General features: G+C 34.2%; 1 protein-coding gene across 7 annotated transcripts in view; it reads right to left on the bottom strand.

Moving 5' to 3' along the window:
- OXR1 (oxidation resistance 1) overlaps positions 1-16,664 on the bottom strand; it is a 268,713-nt gene that overhangs the window by 29,650 nt on the left and 222,399 nt on the right. For all 7 annotated transcript variants that reach the window (XM_084509713.1, XM_084509712.1, XM_084509714.1 and 4 more), the window contains 4 exons: positions 13,973-14,157; positions 9,799-10,589; positions 6,284-6,452; positions 3,229-3,391 (listed from right to left, as the gene is read on the bottom strand). In XM_084509713.1, the coding sequence (XP_084365839.1) occupies positions 3,229-3,391; positions 6,284-6,452; positions 9,799-10,589; positions 13,973-14,157 (1,308 nt within the window). The remainder of the gene's footprint in view (positions 1-3,228; positions 3,392-6,283; positions 6,453-9,798; positions 10,590-13,972; positions 14,158-16,664) is intronic.

Here is a 16,664-nt window from a genome sequence, read left to right as displayed (position 1 = left end):
GTTGCACGACTTGAAAACTCATTTCTGAGCCAGGCTTTGGAGACTGCACATTTCAAACAATTTTTCCTCTCCACTCATCTCTAGATTCTTCAAGCTTAAGACCAGTCCTTAACATTTACAGCACTATTATTGGCACCAAAATGATACTAGGCATCAGCAAGTAAGAGCAAGTACCTTAATTCATTACTACTTCATTAATTCCTATACATATTTATATTTGTCCTGCTTAGCTGCCAGCCGGGATAAACCACAACAACATTATATAAAACTTAAAAAGAAAACAAAACAAATACACCATTAAGTACCAACAGAAGTTGCTTCTGAGTTGCAGCTCAACAGAAATGCTCAGTTTGCTTTCAAAGCTGGTTACGTTTAGATGTAAGAACAAAATGCATTTTGGAAAAAAACTTTGTTTATCAACAGTCTTCCAAATAGTAATAATTCTTTGTGCTAACAGATGGAGAGAACCACTAGCACTTGAATCACTACACTCTAAACAAAAAATAAAAAAATATTGACATGATAAATACAGCCTTAAATCTCCATGGCTCAGTACAGATAGAATATCCTCCCCTATCCCCCACCAAAAAAAAAAAAAAAAAAACCAAAAAAAACCAACACCCTCTTCCCTGATGAATATACACATTCACTTGAATTCAAGAAAGTTAAAAAAGAGACTTGAGGTAAGTTGATGGGGATAACACCAATCAAGAACCCAACAGTGTAATTTCTGAAGTGTTTTTCTTTTGAATACTTCATGCAATGTAGTTATCTGATAAAAACATGTTTTATCTGATTGCAGGAGTCTTGACTTTCTTGCTGCTAGATCAGAGATTGTACCTACTAAATTACTTCAGGGAAAAGGTTGATACAAAAAACTATGTGCAGATAGAGGAAAGTAGAGGAAAGCACATGCTTTTTTATGCACTTTTTTTTATGGTATTGGTCTTCGCTTTCACTTTATCCTTTTCTTCCCGAAATTCTTTTTCCAAAGAAATCACAGTACTTAAAGTCTCTTGATAAAAAGCCGCAGCTGAATGTGTGAATATAGGACTACCAGGCATAGAAGCAAAAGCTGATGACCATCTCAGAGCACAACACCTGGGTTAACAACTACTCCTCTTCCCTGCTTCTCTAGTCTTATCATATTGGACAGCAAAAGCAGAAAGAATGTACACTTTTTGGAAAAGCAAGCTATTCCACCAGCTTTCTCTTCTAGTAAATCAAGAGTTCCTTGCCATACATGTATAAATCAAGATTTTGTTTTTCATTTCTGTTCCACCCTGAGTTTTCTCACCAGTATGTTCTGAACAAGGCAGTCTATTTTTCATCCTATTGTCCTCCAAAACTTGCAGTAAAATCAAAAAGTTTCAGTGATGCTGTTTACCTGCTATCTTGCATGAAATCTGGATGAAGAGTTGACAGTAAAAGCTTCCTGGGTTAAAGGAAGTGCATTGACTGAAAACAATGAAATTCAATGGGAATAATGGGCATGACAACAGCTACAATTCTGTGTCTGCTGAGATTTTCTAGCACGTGTGTTAAAAAACACTGTAACTCTGATACTGTCAAGCATTTCCGATTAGGAAAGTTAATTTCTAAACAGCTTTCAGATTTGTGCTGTAAGTCGAGTAAGAGAAGTCTTACTACGCAAATTAAAATGCCTAGAAGATGACACCAGCATATTTCTTGTATGTGCACAACTTTGCTTAATATAAAAGTTAGTATGATGTATAACTTCATTAAAAAATTCTGGATTAGATTATGAAAAACAAACTTAAAATAATTTCATGCAACACAGATGGAAATAACTACTTTTGAAATGTCTTCTACAACTGTTTCCAGCTAAATGTAAATAAAGGCTCAAATAATTATTTTTTTTGTTTTGTTTTGTTTTAAGCAAATAACTAACACATTTAAGAAAAGGACTGCCTCCGCTATCTTCAGAAAGAACTCCTAAAAAGTTTCATCCTGAAGAAATCATTGTGCTACTTCCTGTGAAAATGGTTCTGTACAAATGGGTAAAACAGAGTAAATGAATAGTTCACTAAAAGACGTATGTTGTGCCTTGAACCATAAAATTGATCACTTGATAGTCTGTTTTCTGTGCTCCAGAAGGCAAGGTTTTAAGATATCAAAAGCCTTTGAACAAGAGCCAATACCAAAATAAGTTAGTGGTGTCAATACTTGAGCAATATACACACTGAAAAACTTAAGATTTAGAAGGCATGCATGATATTAATTTATCAGCAAACTCCTCCACACAATTATTTAGCTGCAGAGGTAGTGTTCTTTAGCACTAGCCTAATACATCAGCTAAGTAAGTGACAGCTTGAAAACAGAATTCTTAGTCCCAAAAGTTTAAATTTTAGTAGAAGAAAACTAACGCTACTGCATTTTTTTTTATTTTATTTTTCATCTTTCATACTATACAAAAATGTTTCAGAGAACACAAATATAGACTTCCTCAATTTTGGCATGTTCCACCAAAGAAAAAAATAAAAATCAAGATATATACTGCAATTGCTGTCCTGAGATTCAAGTTAAACAGTGCTGATGGGATACTTTTACAATATATGACAAGAATCAAATTTGACTGACACTTGAATGCACAAGACTACAAGGTTTTAGTTGTATGCACACTAAAAAACAAAACCACAGACATGTAAAGATGTGTCCATAGAAACACAGTGGACACAGATTCACATGAGAGTAAGGTGTTCATCATAAAAAATAAAAAGATAGTTTCAGTTGCAGCATATTACTAAAATCCATGCAACAGCAAAGTTATGTATGAAAATATTATAATTGAAAGTTATTTATCGGATTATTAGAAAAAACATTTCATTAATAGATTAATTTTCCTTTTTTTTTTTTTTCTTATCCTTGTTATGAGTCTTACCAATGAATATTCAACATTATATACACAGGCATGATAGAAAATCAAAAAGTTTCTTGACTGCAAATAGTCTGCTTCAAAGTTAAGCTTCTCTGCTTTACTCATATTCAAGTCAAGTTTTAACTTACAATTTGCTCCAAACAAAACGGACTTCTAATTGTGAAATGTTGCCTGAACTGATGTCAGAGCAAAGCATCAGGATGGCATAAATTAAGCAACCATGATTACAGTAAGCAGACTAAACTTTGTTCGTTTATTGAGAAAATATTTAAAACTAATCTTAATAATATTCCTATGAAAATATTAAGAGTGACACCATTCTTCCTTACCTCCCACTCTTTAGCAGCATCTTCAGTAGTAGATTCTTCACTTGTTTCAGGCTCTTCCTTCTTTTTTACCACTATAAATCCAGGCTCTCGAAGAGACTCCCCAGTATCCTCTGCATATAGCTCTGGACTCCACTGGATAAAGAAGACATACAAGTGATCTGTCCTAGAGAAGTCAAGTAATGATACAGAGAAGAAAAAACATGGTAAACATTTCGGCTGTATCATATAATATGAAATACCTGGGGTTAAAATAAAAATACTTACAATTTCACATTTTATTAAATACTAGAAATACATTTGAAAAAAGCTAGCCATTATAATAGTGCGGGGGCTTTGGTTTTTATATTAATTATAAGAAGCTCACACTGGAGGAAAATGAAAAACTGGCAAGTGACTAGCTGTTCTCATATAAGAGCACAGACCTTCCAACCATTACCATCCAATTGGAAACAGTATTCCAGTTGAAATAACTTCCAAAATAAAGTTTTAAGATATTTTTCATATTATTTTAAAAGTACATGAAATATAAACACAAACAGGATTTTAAAAGAAGTCTGTATGTCTGTTTTCTCTACCCTCAAAGAGCTTAAGACTTCTAGAAATGTAACCAAAGTCACATAGACTGAGAATCTCTACTTATGTGAGAAAGTAAGGCTGAAAATGTGCATATACATAACTAGATGAAGCTAGAGGCTACCTGGTCTGTAGCACTGCAGTAAATACCCAATCTTTAAGTTACCTCCCTTTAAGTTACCTACCACAAATGGTATGGTTTTCCAGTTTGGAAAAACAAAATGCACAAATTCCCAGAAGAAAGTTCTTTAGACAGGTGCCAGTCTATGTTGCTTAATTATTTCCCAAATGGACACAGAGCATTTAGAAAAAAGAACTACTGGATTCATTGCACTTATCTCATCGTGGAAGAGACAGCTTTAGAGCTAAGTGACCAGTGACACAAATTCTAGAGTTTGGGTATTCCCATGTCTCTCTTCAGAGGTATTTGTTACAGTTGGTCTGCACACTGGATTAGTGTGAAGAAAAGTCTTTGGACATTTTCCCCCTCCTTTCTTACTAAAGACCTATAAAACTGGAATAGCAAAAAATACATGGCAGCAAAGCCTCAAAAAATGCAGCTATAATTTGCCTGTGCAGCCGTCTAAAAGGATGTGTAACATGGGTACGTATTAAAAGCCTCTGAACATGGTCAGTTATTCAAAGACAGCTCTCTTGTTAAAATTAAAGGTTTCCAGATAACACTGATAAAAGGAAAAAGATAAATTGTTCTCTGACAGTAAAAGAGAAAACATTTCAGATGCATAAGGCTTAACAAATTCTATGACAAAGTCAGAAAGGGAAGCTTCAGGTTCCTCATGCACTGATGTATCCATTTCAAATGTCCTACAAGAAGTAGGAAAAATAAAAAATGAAAGCAAGGCCTTCTGCTATTAAAACAGCTTTAAATTCATAGTAACAGCAGTTAAAAAATAATAATTAAAAAAAAATAACGTTTAAGAAAATCCAGAACATTCCTTCCCTGATAGGCTTACTTGAGATTACGAACAATGAAATAGAAAAGTAGTTATCTCACAATCCTGCATTATTTCTTATCACTAGTTTTCTTTCACCTATCTTGACACTAAATAGTTTGACCTATGCAGAGTAGCACTAAACAAGTTAAGCACTGAAAAAATCTGCCCACATGCAGATGTGTACATTTACATGTGTACATTTTAGTGTACATTGTACACACTGTATGGATAAAAAACAAATCACTGATCTGCCATACAGTTAGAGAGAGAAACCACGTATGGGTGGAGTCATTACCAAGGAGGTCAGAGACTGTCAGCTAAGAACTACTTCTGAAATAGGTGACACATTCTGCTTTCTCCTGAAAGTAAGTACTTGCACTGTTACATTAGAAAATAAACCAAAGACATATTTTTACCAGCTGTCAAGAAATGGAAAAAATCTATACCACTTGAGGGTAGTGAGGGTGATTTTAAAACCAGATTAGTAATGTGCTAGACTCAGTTCTCTCTGCTGAAAAACTCAAGTATTTTGACGTCATTTCAGTGTGTTACATGTCTCCATTCACAATGGACATGAAGAAAGACTACTGCCTTTCTCATTGCAGACAACTTTTAAGTATGAAATGATTTTTGTGTTTGTAATCAATCTTTTCTCCTTTAGATTAAAGAACCCCACTTACTTCTAATTTTCCTTATATGTTACACTTTCTAGGCATTAATTAGTCTTGCTGCTTTCCTCTGGACTCTCTCCAATTGATCGATATCTGTCCTCAACTGCAGTGCCCCAACTGGACATTCTATGCCATTCAGCTCAAAAGAAAAGATGGAAAAGTGACTTCATCATTGTGTGTAGGTATTTATACAAGATGACATCTGATAATTGCTTTTTGTTTGGGTTGCTTTTTATTTATTTATTTATCTCTTCTGTCATAATAAACTCCAATACCTTAGGAAAAAAATCACATTTTCAAGTTGAAAATAAGTCACAGTTTACTAGTAGCAAAGATCATTTAAGAAATGCAAGACTTTACTAGTAAGCATGGACATCTCATGTCACTGCAGCTAATTTAGACATTTTTTCCAGTAGATGTGTTTAAGTTGCTTCCTAGAAAATATTTTTGTTCCATAACGATAAAACAGAAGTACCCCAGCTAATTCTATTCAACTCAGAGCTCTAGAGAGAAATATTTTTTCCAAGCAATGGGAAGCACAGATAACGGCAATTAAAAAAAAATAAATATATCCTTCCCTGCAGAACTCACTTCTTTCATCAGACCCCATTTACATGAATGTTTGATTTTTACTTGCTACAAAAGCCCAAATAATGAGAGACTATTGACTGAACCTGCAAATAACGAAGGAAAACTTCAATATGGTAATGAGGTATTCAGGCATTAAGTAAAGCCAATCATCAATATCCTGGGCTCTATTTCTTTATAGACAGACACCAAAAGAATGGGGTAGGGAAAAACCCAAAATACACAGAGGAAACTTTCATATTTTTTTTTCTAGTCTACCTTTCTTACCTTTCTTGTGGAACAGCAAACCAGTACTCATGTTTTTTATCTCTCTGAGCATACTGTTGCATTGATGCACTTGCTTGTGAAACGAATGTTTTTCTCATAGGTTTTCCAACCTTGAGAAGCAAAAACTTGTGAGATCGATGTCTTCGTTTCTCTTTCACATGGGAAGAACCTATTAGTAAAGAAAAATAAGCTATCCACAACATACAATAGGATTTAATAGAATGATTGACCACTTTTGTAATAGGAAATAACTAGATAAGATGTTTACCTGACATAAGGTCAGTTAAACACAAAAAAAGTTGTGCTAAATTATACCATTAGCAGAATTAACTTAATATTCAAATATGTTGCGCTCTACATTTTTACTTCCAACCCCAGTTGACCTTCAATCCTTCAGCCATGCCTGAAAGGCTTTCAGAAGATGTTCTCAATGCATATCCCTCAACACTGATTCAGACACCACACTTAAAAAGCCTCCACACACATGCAAAAGACACTTAAATAAGTACTTTACAGATGTAAAAGCTGCTCAGTAATTACTTTTCCTTTAAAGAAGAAAATTACCAGTACTGCTAATAGACAACTAAGATAAGTTTTAATTTGTTAGATATTTCAAACACTTCAAAGGTATGAACACCACTTCATGATAAAGTATACCAGATGTTGCAGTATGGGGCTTTTCCTGCCAGTACTGTATTTAATTGAACAAGCAAAATTAAATGATTACCCTCAAGGTCTGGATTGTCAAGTCAGCACAGGGTTACGGAAGAAGCCTTCTCAGAATTATTTCTTTGCCAGAATAATTGTTCAAATCCTAGAACATGAGCTACAGCCACAAGAGACTTTTTAAAGCAGGAAGGAAAGTGCAAGTTTTCAGAGTTCTGATCGTCACAAAGGATTTAGCCTGTCTCTGTTGTTAAAGGTACGTACAGACATGTTTCAGCTTTCTAGGAGACTCATCTGTTGGTTACAGCTGAAGCTTACCATCAGTGTGACCATGCAGACTACCAATACAATGAGCACATGAGCAAATATCACCTTCTTCATCTATAAATATCTCTACTGTATGCTTTGAATCTAGTTTTCAACACAAAGTTTAGAATTGTATTGTTTCATAAAATAATGTTTTTTGTTTGTATGCTTTTTTCCAGTAAGTATCTAAATGGGTACTGACATTACACTTATATTTTAGGATTATACCTACAGTATATGGTATGGTAGAATAGTTATAGCACGTGTGATCCAGAAATATTTTATAAGCCTATAAACTGTAAGATAAATTGTCAGATTTTAAAAAGACGACAAACAAAACCCCACTTCATAGTGGGGTTTTCCCCAGTTCCACAGCACTGGCATGTGAATTTTCTGGCAGCTTAAGAGAAGAAACTCAAAACAATCTGACATTTGTATTTTGGTCCTTTAGAAGTTTTACACTGCTACATCTGATCTAGAGCCCTAAGAAATGGGATTTGTATAGTCCCTTAAATTAGAAAAATCAGTAAGATTTATATTCATCTAGATGAGAGAACCAAAATTAATAATCTGTCCCTACCCCAAAATGTCAAAGGGGCTATTTGCAATTTTGCAATTCTCTTTGTGTGTGTGTGTGTGTATTCTCCTAATTTCTGTATTTAATACAAAAAAAAAAAAACTAAATACAGAAAAATAAGATTCTAGTAGTGGTTATTGGCTCTTATGCTTTGTTTCCTTTTTACCAATATCCAGCTAAGTGGTAAACAGACACTTTTAAGGAGTACAATAGACAGAACACAGAAGTTTTTATAGCATCTCACTCTTCCCATGAGATGTGATCTATCGCTAGTAGACCTGTCTTAAATGTAGTCTTTGGTGATCTTCAGAAGTCAAGGAATAGATCTATACTTCTACCTTGGCTCTATTTAAGTTTGCCTATAGATGAAGCCAGTATATGTTTCATTACATCTGTCTAGACTGAAATATTCATGAACACAAATAAAATCAGCAGAAATTGTTAATACAACTCAAATGCTAGTAAAAAATGTACTATTTTGAGTGAAGCCATTAGCACAAGTCTCCAAAAAGCAAGCTTCTAGCTTGTATCCCTCTGAGTGAGAGGCTGATTATATATATGTATACTCTGTGACTGTACAGTTCATCTTGCATGGAAAAAACTTAGTATTACTAAATAAGAATCTTTAGTAAAACCAGAAAAAAATAAGTATTCGATATAGCTAAATTACAGGTAACATTCAATTGTTAGGAGAACAGCTACAGTGGCAGAGAATACTTGTGCTTGCATTATTATTTTTTTTTAAAGCCATAAAGAGCAACTTATGTCAACTGACATCTTTGCCAGAGGATTGTCTTAAGTATTAAGATGTAAAAACCAAACTTCTCAGAGTGATGCAACTATTAGCCTGTTCCAGATTTTGAAATTAAGCTACTTGCTTAACAGGAGAAGAAACAAAAAATCTGAATCATTTCAGAACCTCAAATGTAACAATTTCTGCTAAAGAATTTATTTTTATTCAATATAACCTCAGCTTCTAGTTACTAAAAGAAAACAATACAACCATCAAATGCATTTCATACATACTCTATCAGTATGTGGCAGGCATTAAAGTTAGGCTTTCTTTATAGCCACCTCCAAATACTGCACAATTGAAATGACTAGTTTATCTCCATTAGTAAGATAGTGGGGTATCAGAAAGTGACCTAAAAAGTTTTTGTAAAGCATAATGAAGTATATTCAGAAACATCTAAGCTATTTAAATATGACATTTATTTTTTTTTAAATATATGAATTGAATAACTTCAGACTTTCAAAATAGCTTCTAAATAATAATCCTATAGCCTGATCTTACAGAGGAGTAAGGATACTCCTTTGTAAATCTACATATTCCCCACATTCATAGCATTAGTTTTACCATCTAGCTCTTATTTGCCCTGAGAAGTACTTTTCATATGTTCAAGCTTGATCTGGTCAGCATGAAAGTATTACAAGTTGTAAGTGAATGGTCTGAAAACCGTTTTAAGTTTCAGTCTTATATTAAGCCTCCAATGTTTGCTGCTCACATCATGAACCTTAACCACAAGGTATACATGTATGTACCATAAATGAAATTAAATTCATTCCCTGAAATTTATTCATACACAGGAGCAAAATTTAAGCAACAGTTAGCTGACTGCTAAGGAACACTTTTGATTTTGAGCTCTACAGAGACCAATGTATCAAGAATCTAATCATACAGGTTCATTGAAGTGTCCCCTACAAATATACTGCGAATTTTAATATGATCTTAAACAATTTCAACGAAGAAAAGTATCAGTCACAAAGGTATTTACGTTTTCAATTTCCTGAGCAAAATTTTCCCACTGGTTTAAATAAGTATAGCTTAAGTAGATCTTCAAGGCAGTGAGAAATAAACAATACATGACGATGTGTTCTGCAGAGCAGAAAACAGAAAATTCTCAAGAGCTGAAGAGAAATGCATTGCAAGTCTGAAGGCTAACACCATCCATAAATACTGACTCACCTTCTGGTTGCCCTTCTCCTGCAGCCACAGTTTTTTGACTGATTTCTTTTTGTGAATCCTGATGCATGTTTTCTCTTTGTTGTTTGGTTTGTTGCATAGTATGGGTCTTCCAGAGTTTGCGAAGTTCCTCAACTTCTGTCTCGGAGTCTTGAGTTCGCTCTTTCACTACTTTTCCTTTGCTAGTAGTCGCTTTCTTTGGAGAGTCTGTGGTATCTTCACAATGTGGACTTTCTTCTGTCTTACTCTGTATTTCTGGCTCTTTTGCTTGCGTAGAATCTTGACCTTGGTCCATTTTTGTCTCTTTGTTCTGTTCTTTGCTACCATGTGGGTCTTGCCTCGACTGCTGGAGCACATTCCCAGTATTTTCACTAGATTCCTGTACCCCCTTTACAGCCATCTCTGCGCTTTCTGAACCTAAACTGTGGGTACTAAACTGTTTAACATTTACAACCATTTCAGCACTGAGTTTTAAGTCACTGTCAGCTTCTTTCGAGTCCGAAATTATTGTTAAACATTCTGCACTCGTTTGGTTTATTGTTTGGACAGATTCTGATGATGCTCCAGAAGATTTGCCTTGTCGAAGCTCATCCGAGGAAACAAGTTCCTCACGTATTGGAGAGAGTTCTGATTCTGTGAACACGTCTTCTGAAAGAGACTCCTCCGTACTCCTTGGGGCAGTGCTAGCGCTGTCATTGCCTGTATCCCGGATCCTTGAATCCATTTCATCTGTATTGCTCTTTGCAGCTTTCTTGGAGTGGCCAAGTTCCCTTACAGACAGCTGTTCTATGTCTCTGTTGAGCAAATAAGAGTAATTACAATAACAGGTGCCCTTTATTGCAGAGCCTTTTTCTTTAGTAAGTTTAATGCTAAAAGAATTACTTCTTTTAGTCTTAAAAATAAACTCCTCCCATGCCCACCCCATCCCTCTTAATCCTGTAGAGTATCAGCAAGTAGAAGCAAGCACCAATATGTTTACATAATGCATCTCTGTAGCAGTAAGCTTACAGCATACCTTTTGGCTATATGACATAGATGTGACCTCCCAATCTCACCTTATTTTTGCAAGCAGAAATTCTTATGAAACCATCAAAACTGCTTCAGATGCTTAAAGTAGAAAATGAAGTAAAAAACACAAGAAAGAAAAAAAACAAAGAGCTACAAGCAACCCTAAAATCCAATGGCTGAAGTCCTCCACAATCTTTTAAGTTTTGTCTACCAAAGAGGCCAGTATAATTTCATAGATCTGTCCCATTTATTATAAAGTTGCAATCTAGCTCACTGGTAATATATCAGCATTAAATCACCTGGTCTAATCGTGGCTAAGCAAGTCAATACAGAACAATAGGAACCATCAAGGTAGATTTGTATCAAGATCTTACTATTCTGGAAAATATCCAACAGTGTGCTCACCAGTCAGGTATGACATTTTACCACTGTTAAGATAAATAAATCCTAAACTACTTGGTACAACAGAACATTTGAAAGAACAGACATCAAATGTTGATAAATAACACATGAAAAAATAAAAGCAGGCATAAAAAACGAACTTGCTTTCTCCGTGACATTACATTACATTATTTAAAACCTGCCTTTAGAAATAAGATAAAGGTTTCCTAAAACTTGTTTAATTTGAGGTGACTGTGAATATGTTCAACTATACCAATATGACTCAGGCTTGTATCAGTATTTTCAAAGAAATTTAGTGTTGTACAACCTTAATTAGGAGTTTCTCATGCTTAAGCTTACTCTTGACTAGAGTTGTGAAATGAAGACCAGTTACCACAAGAGAACTTCTATTACCTAGTATCAAGTACCTTTAAGAAGTTTGTACCTTAATCTCCCACACTGAAAAGGGATAATTCCAGTCTGCATTTCTACAAAACTTTTTATTCAGTTACTAACGTCACTTAGACATCATTAAAATCCAGGATGTTTGCAAAAACATACATCCTCTTACTCAAATGTCAATATGAGGTTGATGCTAAGATTGTGCTAACATAGTAATTTTGCTTACAAAGCTTGAGGAATAGAGTTTAGGATTTATCGCTTGTTAGATTGGGCTATTTCCAATTTTTCAAGATTACATTGATAACAATCTAAGGTACCAGAAATATGAGAAAAAGTGGAAAAATATATCTGAAAATGTGCAATTTCAGTATGGATTGTTGTTTATATATAAAAACCTTACAGCATGACATTTAATAACTAAAGAACGCATCAGTTTTATGATATGTTTCCATTACGCCAATAAGATTACTTTCAGTATTCGTGTTGCTTTTCCAAATTTGTTTTTGGTTTTACAGTTGGTAAAAGAGTTAACCATAGCAGTGAAATATTTAGAAAAAAATATAGAAACACAAGAAGTCTCAAATACTTTAAGACACACAGAAGGTCTTGTCTGATTTAGCTGTAGCTGTTAAGAGTTTTGGTTACAAACTTCAGGAATTTGCATTGTGTTTTACCAAAAGTTCACAAACATGCCTCAGATTTTGAAGCATAAAAGTGCTGGGACCAAAGAAAATGTTAAAAGTTACCATGCATAGTTTATAGAAGTTGGACAAGAAAGATGAAACAAACCAGACATCCAAGACTTCAAATGCTGTGTAACCTTTTCTTATCAGGTATGTTTTCATTCCACATGCGTATATATTAGAGGCAAAAATAAAAACAAATGCATGTGCTATAAAAGCACAAAAATCTATAGAATATTGAAGATAAATTTGTAAGTCAAAGTTGAATCATTGAAATGCTAAACATGCTGGGAAAGACTTTTTTTGCAACTGCAATATTATGATTGAAAAAGGTAGATTAAAAAAAAATCCTTGTAGTTCCTAGTGCAGGTAATGAAATTATGAAAATTAGATGACTGTTTTCCAGATGGAGTTTTTAAACTCCCAGAAGTCAAACCAATGGCATCACTGTACATCAAAAACCCCAAAAGTACTAATGTAGCAAGACATACATTAGTTACTTTCAGGAAACACATGACTTCAGAGAGCAAACAAGGCCATGTCAATATGGCCTCAACCTATTACTAGGTCTCTGTTGAATCTGCACATAAAAAAAAGAGATGTAAGAGTTACTTCTTCTAGGTGTCAAAGTATTTATGATTATCGAGAAATATAATGGCACGCTACCTGTAAGAAGTTTAAAAGAGCATTTTTCATAGCTACTGAATGGGTTCGTAACTTAGGCCTCAGTATAGGACAACTAGCACCTCCTTACAGAAGATGGTTGCATATTTAGAAAAAGTTATACATCAGGAAAACAGCTTTACTCAAATATATACATGTATATATGAGCTCTGCCTAGGAAAATACCTTGGTTACAGTTGTATACTTCCCTGCAGTTAGATGATTAAAGGTAGTCTGCAAATGTTTATGCTGTATGGACAGTGACAGATAGCATGATTTTTATTTTACTATTTTTAAAAGTCTCTTTTGATTTAATATTAGAATGCATACTATTCCTGAGGATCATATAAAATTAGGAAAAAGACAGAATGGAACAAAGATATTTTTTTTCACGCTGCTGTTTAAAGTCAGTTTTAAATGCCTACCACAAAAAGCACCGGCTATTAAGAGTTGCCAACCATTCTATTCACTTTAAACAATTCTAGATTAGGGTTAGGAACACAGTTTTTCTCCCAGTCAAAAAGGAAAAAAGTAAATTCCTAATGCCATAAAAATATACACAAACCTCTGAAAATTAGTCTTAATTTTTTTTTTTTTTTTTAGCAGAACAAAAAGAAGGTATAGGAAGCCAGTTTGAGAAGCAAGTAGAAAGTGGTACACAAAGTTTTGTACCTAAAGTTGTTTAAGCTGAGCTTTTCTATTTTGTGCAGTTTCCACATTTTCAAAGATTCAGGTTTATCTGTTACATGGTGGAAAAGGGGAAGAGGAAGTGCTATGGTACCCTCTCCCCCATTTTTATTTTTATTTTTTTTTTTTTAAAGAGACTATAAAAGGAAAATACACATATATAGAAGAGGAGATATTCTCAAAGTATTAATGAATGTGAGAGCTTAAAACAAAGCAAGCTTTCTCCATGTTTTCTCCAAGCCAATCTTGGACATTCTCATAAAGGAAAACAGAAAAAAAGAATGTGTTTGTGCTAGTTTTGCATGGTCAGCCATATATTTACTCAAAGCTTCATAAATACTATTCTATCTTACATGCTTAATGAATCCTTAATTTTGCTGTCCACAATTTCCTTATACAAAGCAGCTGACATCACTTCTTCCATGGGACACATGATGCCATACTCTTCACAGCCGTTCTCTTGGACCAGAGGATCCATTTTATGAGGATCAAACATTATATTATTTGGCGTCACTAGCAGCACACCATTGACTGTACCCTAAAATGAGAGGAAAAAAAAAGTGGTAAATTTTCTCCTTTATATTTCAGCTTATTCACTTTTTTGTAGGGAAAAGTGTTTTCTAAATTTTTTTTTTTTTTTTTTTTTTTTTTTTTTAAATCTTTAAGCAACTTTATACAGTTTGTTTTCTTACAGTTACCTGGAAACCTAACACTTGTCGTGGGGAAGAAAATTAATGACCCCTTACTTCCTAAAAAAAAAAAAAAAAAAAAACACCAACTAGTTTTGTCCCTATTCATTCTTAACAATTATCTAATGATTAGTTTAAGGAGAAAAAACACGTTTCTTCCAACCTACAGAATATGCTAGGAGGCTCCTCTGAGATAAAGATTTATCTTTTCTAGACAACCATAGGGCTTTTTGCTATTTTGGTAGGAAGCTTCAAGCATTTTTTTCATAAAACCTAACTCTTAACTCTTCTTATTTTTCCTCTTTTCAAGAAAAAAAGTCTCATAAGCAGAAATTTGTCTCCATTTTCTCACACAAAAGTGACAGCAGTATTCGATACAACTCATTCCAACTTAATTGACCTGTTGATTGACTGGACAAGTGTTTAATATTTTTGGTCTAGTTTCATTCTAGAAAGACTTTCTTTTAAAAAAGATACAGCTGCACTAAGATGCACCTTTAGATGAGTTTTATCACAAATGATACCACCACAGGACATTAATACAAGTAGATTTTGAACTTTTAATGTTGAAAAGCTTAAGAAGTTAATATTCATAAGTGGTAGGATTCTCTGAACTCCCCACCCAACTTAGAAAGCGGTGCAACTGCTAACACTACAGCTGCTTACTATGGGAATTCATTCCGTTCAGTTCATGTCAGATTAATAAAGTTTAAGCTTAATTTACGAACTAGAAGAAATACAACCTGAAGCAGGATCACAGTGATCCTTCAGTTATAGATTGTGAATCCTAAGAGCTTTACAAATTAAAGAACACACTGAAAACTTTTGTGCAAAATCACAAAAAAAAAGTTGCTTTATTCGCTGCTGAAACTTAGAGTGAACTTGGTTTTTATTCGACTCCTTTTAAGTTGTTCACAGTGACCAACAAGACTGCATATTAGATTGGAGAAGAATTGTTGCTCTGTAGTTTTAGGAACACATACCAGCACAGCATAAAATAGAACTACCTTTCTTTCCATTGACAGAAATCTGTCCCTAGCACTTTGATGACTGATGATCTTCATAGTAGAAATACAAAGATACCTTATATTGAACAGGAAATTATAGACTACTAGAAAATGAGCCAAAAGAAGAATTAAAGCCTACAGCAATGACCAACGATATCACCATTATGAAAAAAGGAAACAGTCTCAAAAGCAGCTCAAGTGTCTACATGTAAGTCCTGAGTAGTTCAGTGCCTAGTCAGGTTTCACATGTGCCAGAGTACAAAGAACATCCTAAGGACTTCAGAAGTCAGAACATATTTACATAATTTCAAGATGTTTAAGACACTGAAACAATCGCTAGTATTTCCTCCAAGCATGCATGGATTCTGGAAGTAAGCTTTCAGGGTGCGAAAAGGAATTCCCAACTTTTGTTGACAGTCATCCTTTTGAATTTGGTTCTCCTCACTGTAGTCTAGAAAAAAATATAGCATGACTGCAAAAATCTGTAATTGTAATCATAAGAACAATTGTTTCTCTTTAAACAGATATGGCCTCTATAAATTAAAAATGCAAAGCAAAAAGCAGCATCATTCCTAAATTACGTATGGCCATTAAAGAACACAAAATTGAATTTTAATAATATTCTCCAGTTCTGACCTACAGAAGCCAAGGCCATAACCATTTTTAATGACAGAGTACATCATTATGATAACAGTAGGTATGAAATTAAGAGGGCTCAACTTAACTGTAGAAACTTATTGAAGATATGGGGAAAGGCACTTAACTTATATTGAAGAATAAGAGATTGTATCGGATAAGTATATTAAAGACAAAGAAAGTCCACAAACACATTTTAAGTGATCTGGAGACTAGCGTCACATAATATGTATGAAGGAATTTTCATATTTTATCCTAGTTTCAATTATATTGCTTCCAGCTTTCCTGTAGTAGTTCAGAAAAATACCACCACCACCCCAACACAAACGCCCAGCTCCTACTGGTCTGGCAAGTCAATAAATATCCTAACAAAATGTCATCATATTCAGGATTATAAAAAAAAAAGTCTGTTTCCAGGACAATAAGGGAATGTGTCTAAACACAACATCCAGTTAATTCAGACACATCAGACACTGAGGAACAGTAGATAGCTAATCATCTGCATGCAAATGTCCAGGCAAAGAAGTGTGCAAGACTGACTAAATAACAAAAACAAGTTTAAATGACCTTCTATTTTAAGTGGAAGCTTTATAGAACAGTCAGACTGTTTCTACTTCTGGTAGAAAAACAAACAAACAACAACAAAAAAACTAACCTGCACATCAGGCAGTTGTTAAGTATGGAAGATTCTAAAGCCTACCTCAGCAACCTCA

Source organism: Aythya ferina (assembly GCF_964211825.1).
Source record: "Aythya ferina genome assembly, chromosome: 2".
NCBI lineage: Eukaryota > Metazoa > Chordata > Aves > Anseriformes > Anatidae > Aythya > Aythya ferina.
This window is presented reverse-complemented; position numbering and strand designations above follow the sequence as displayed.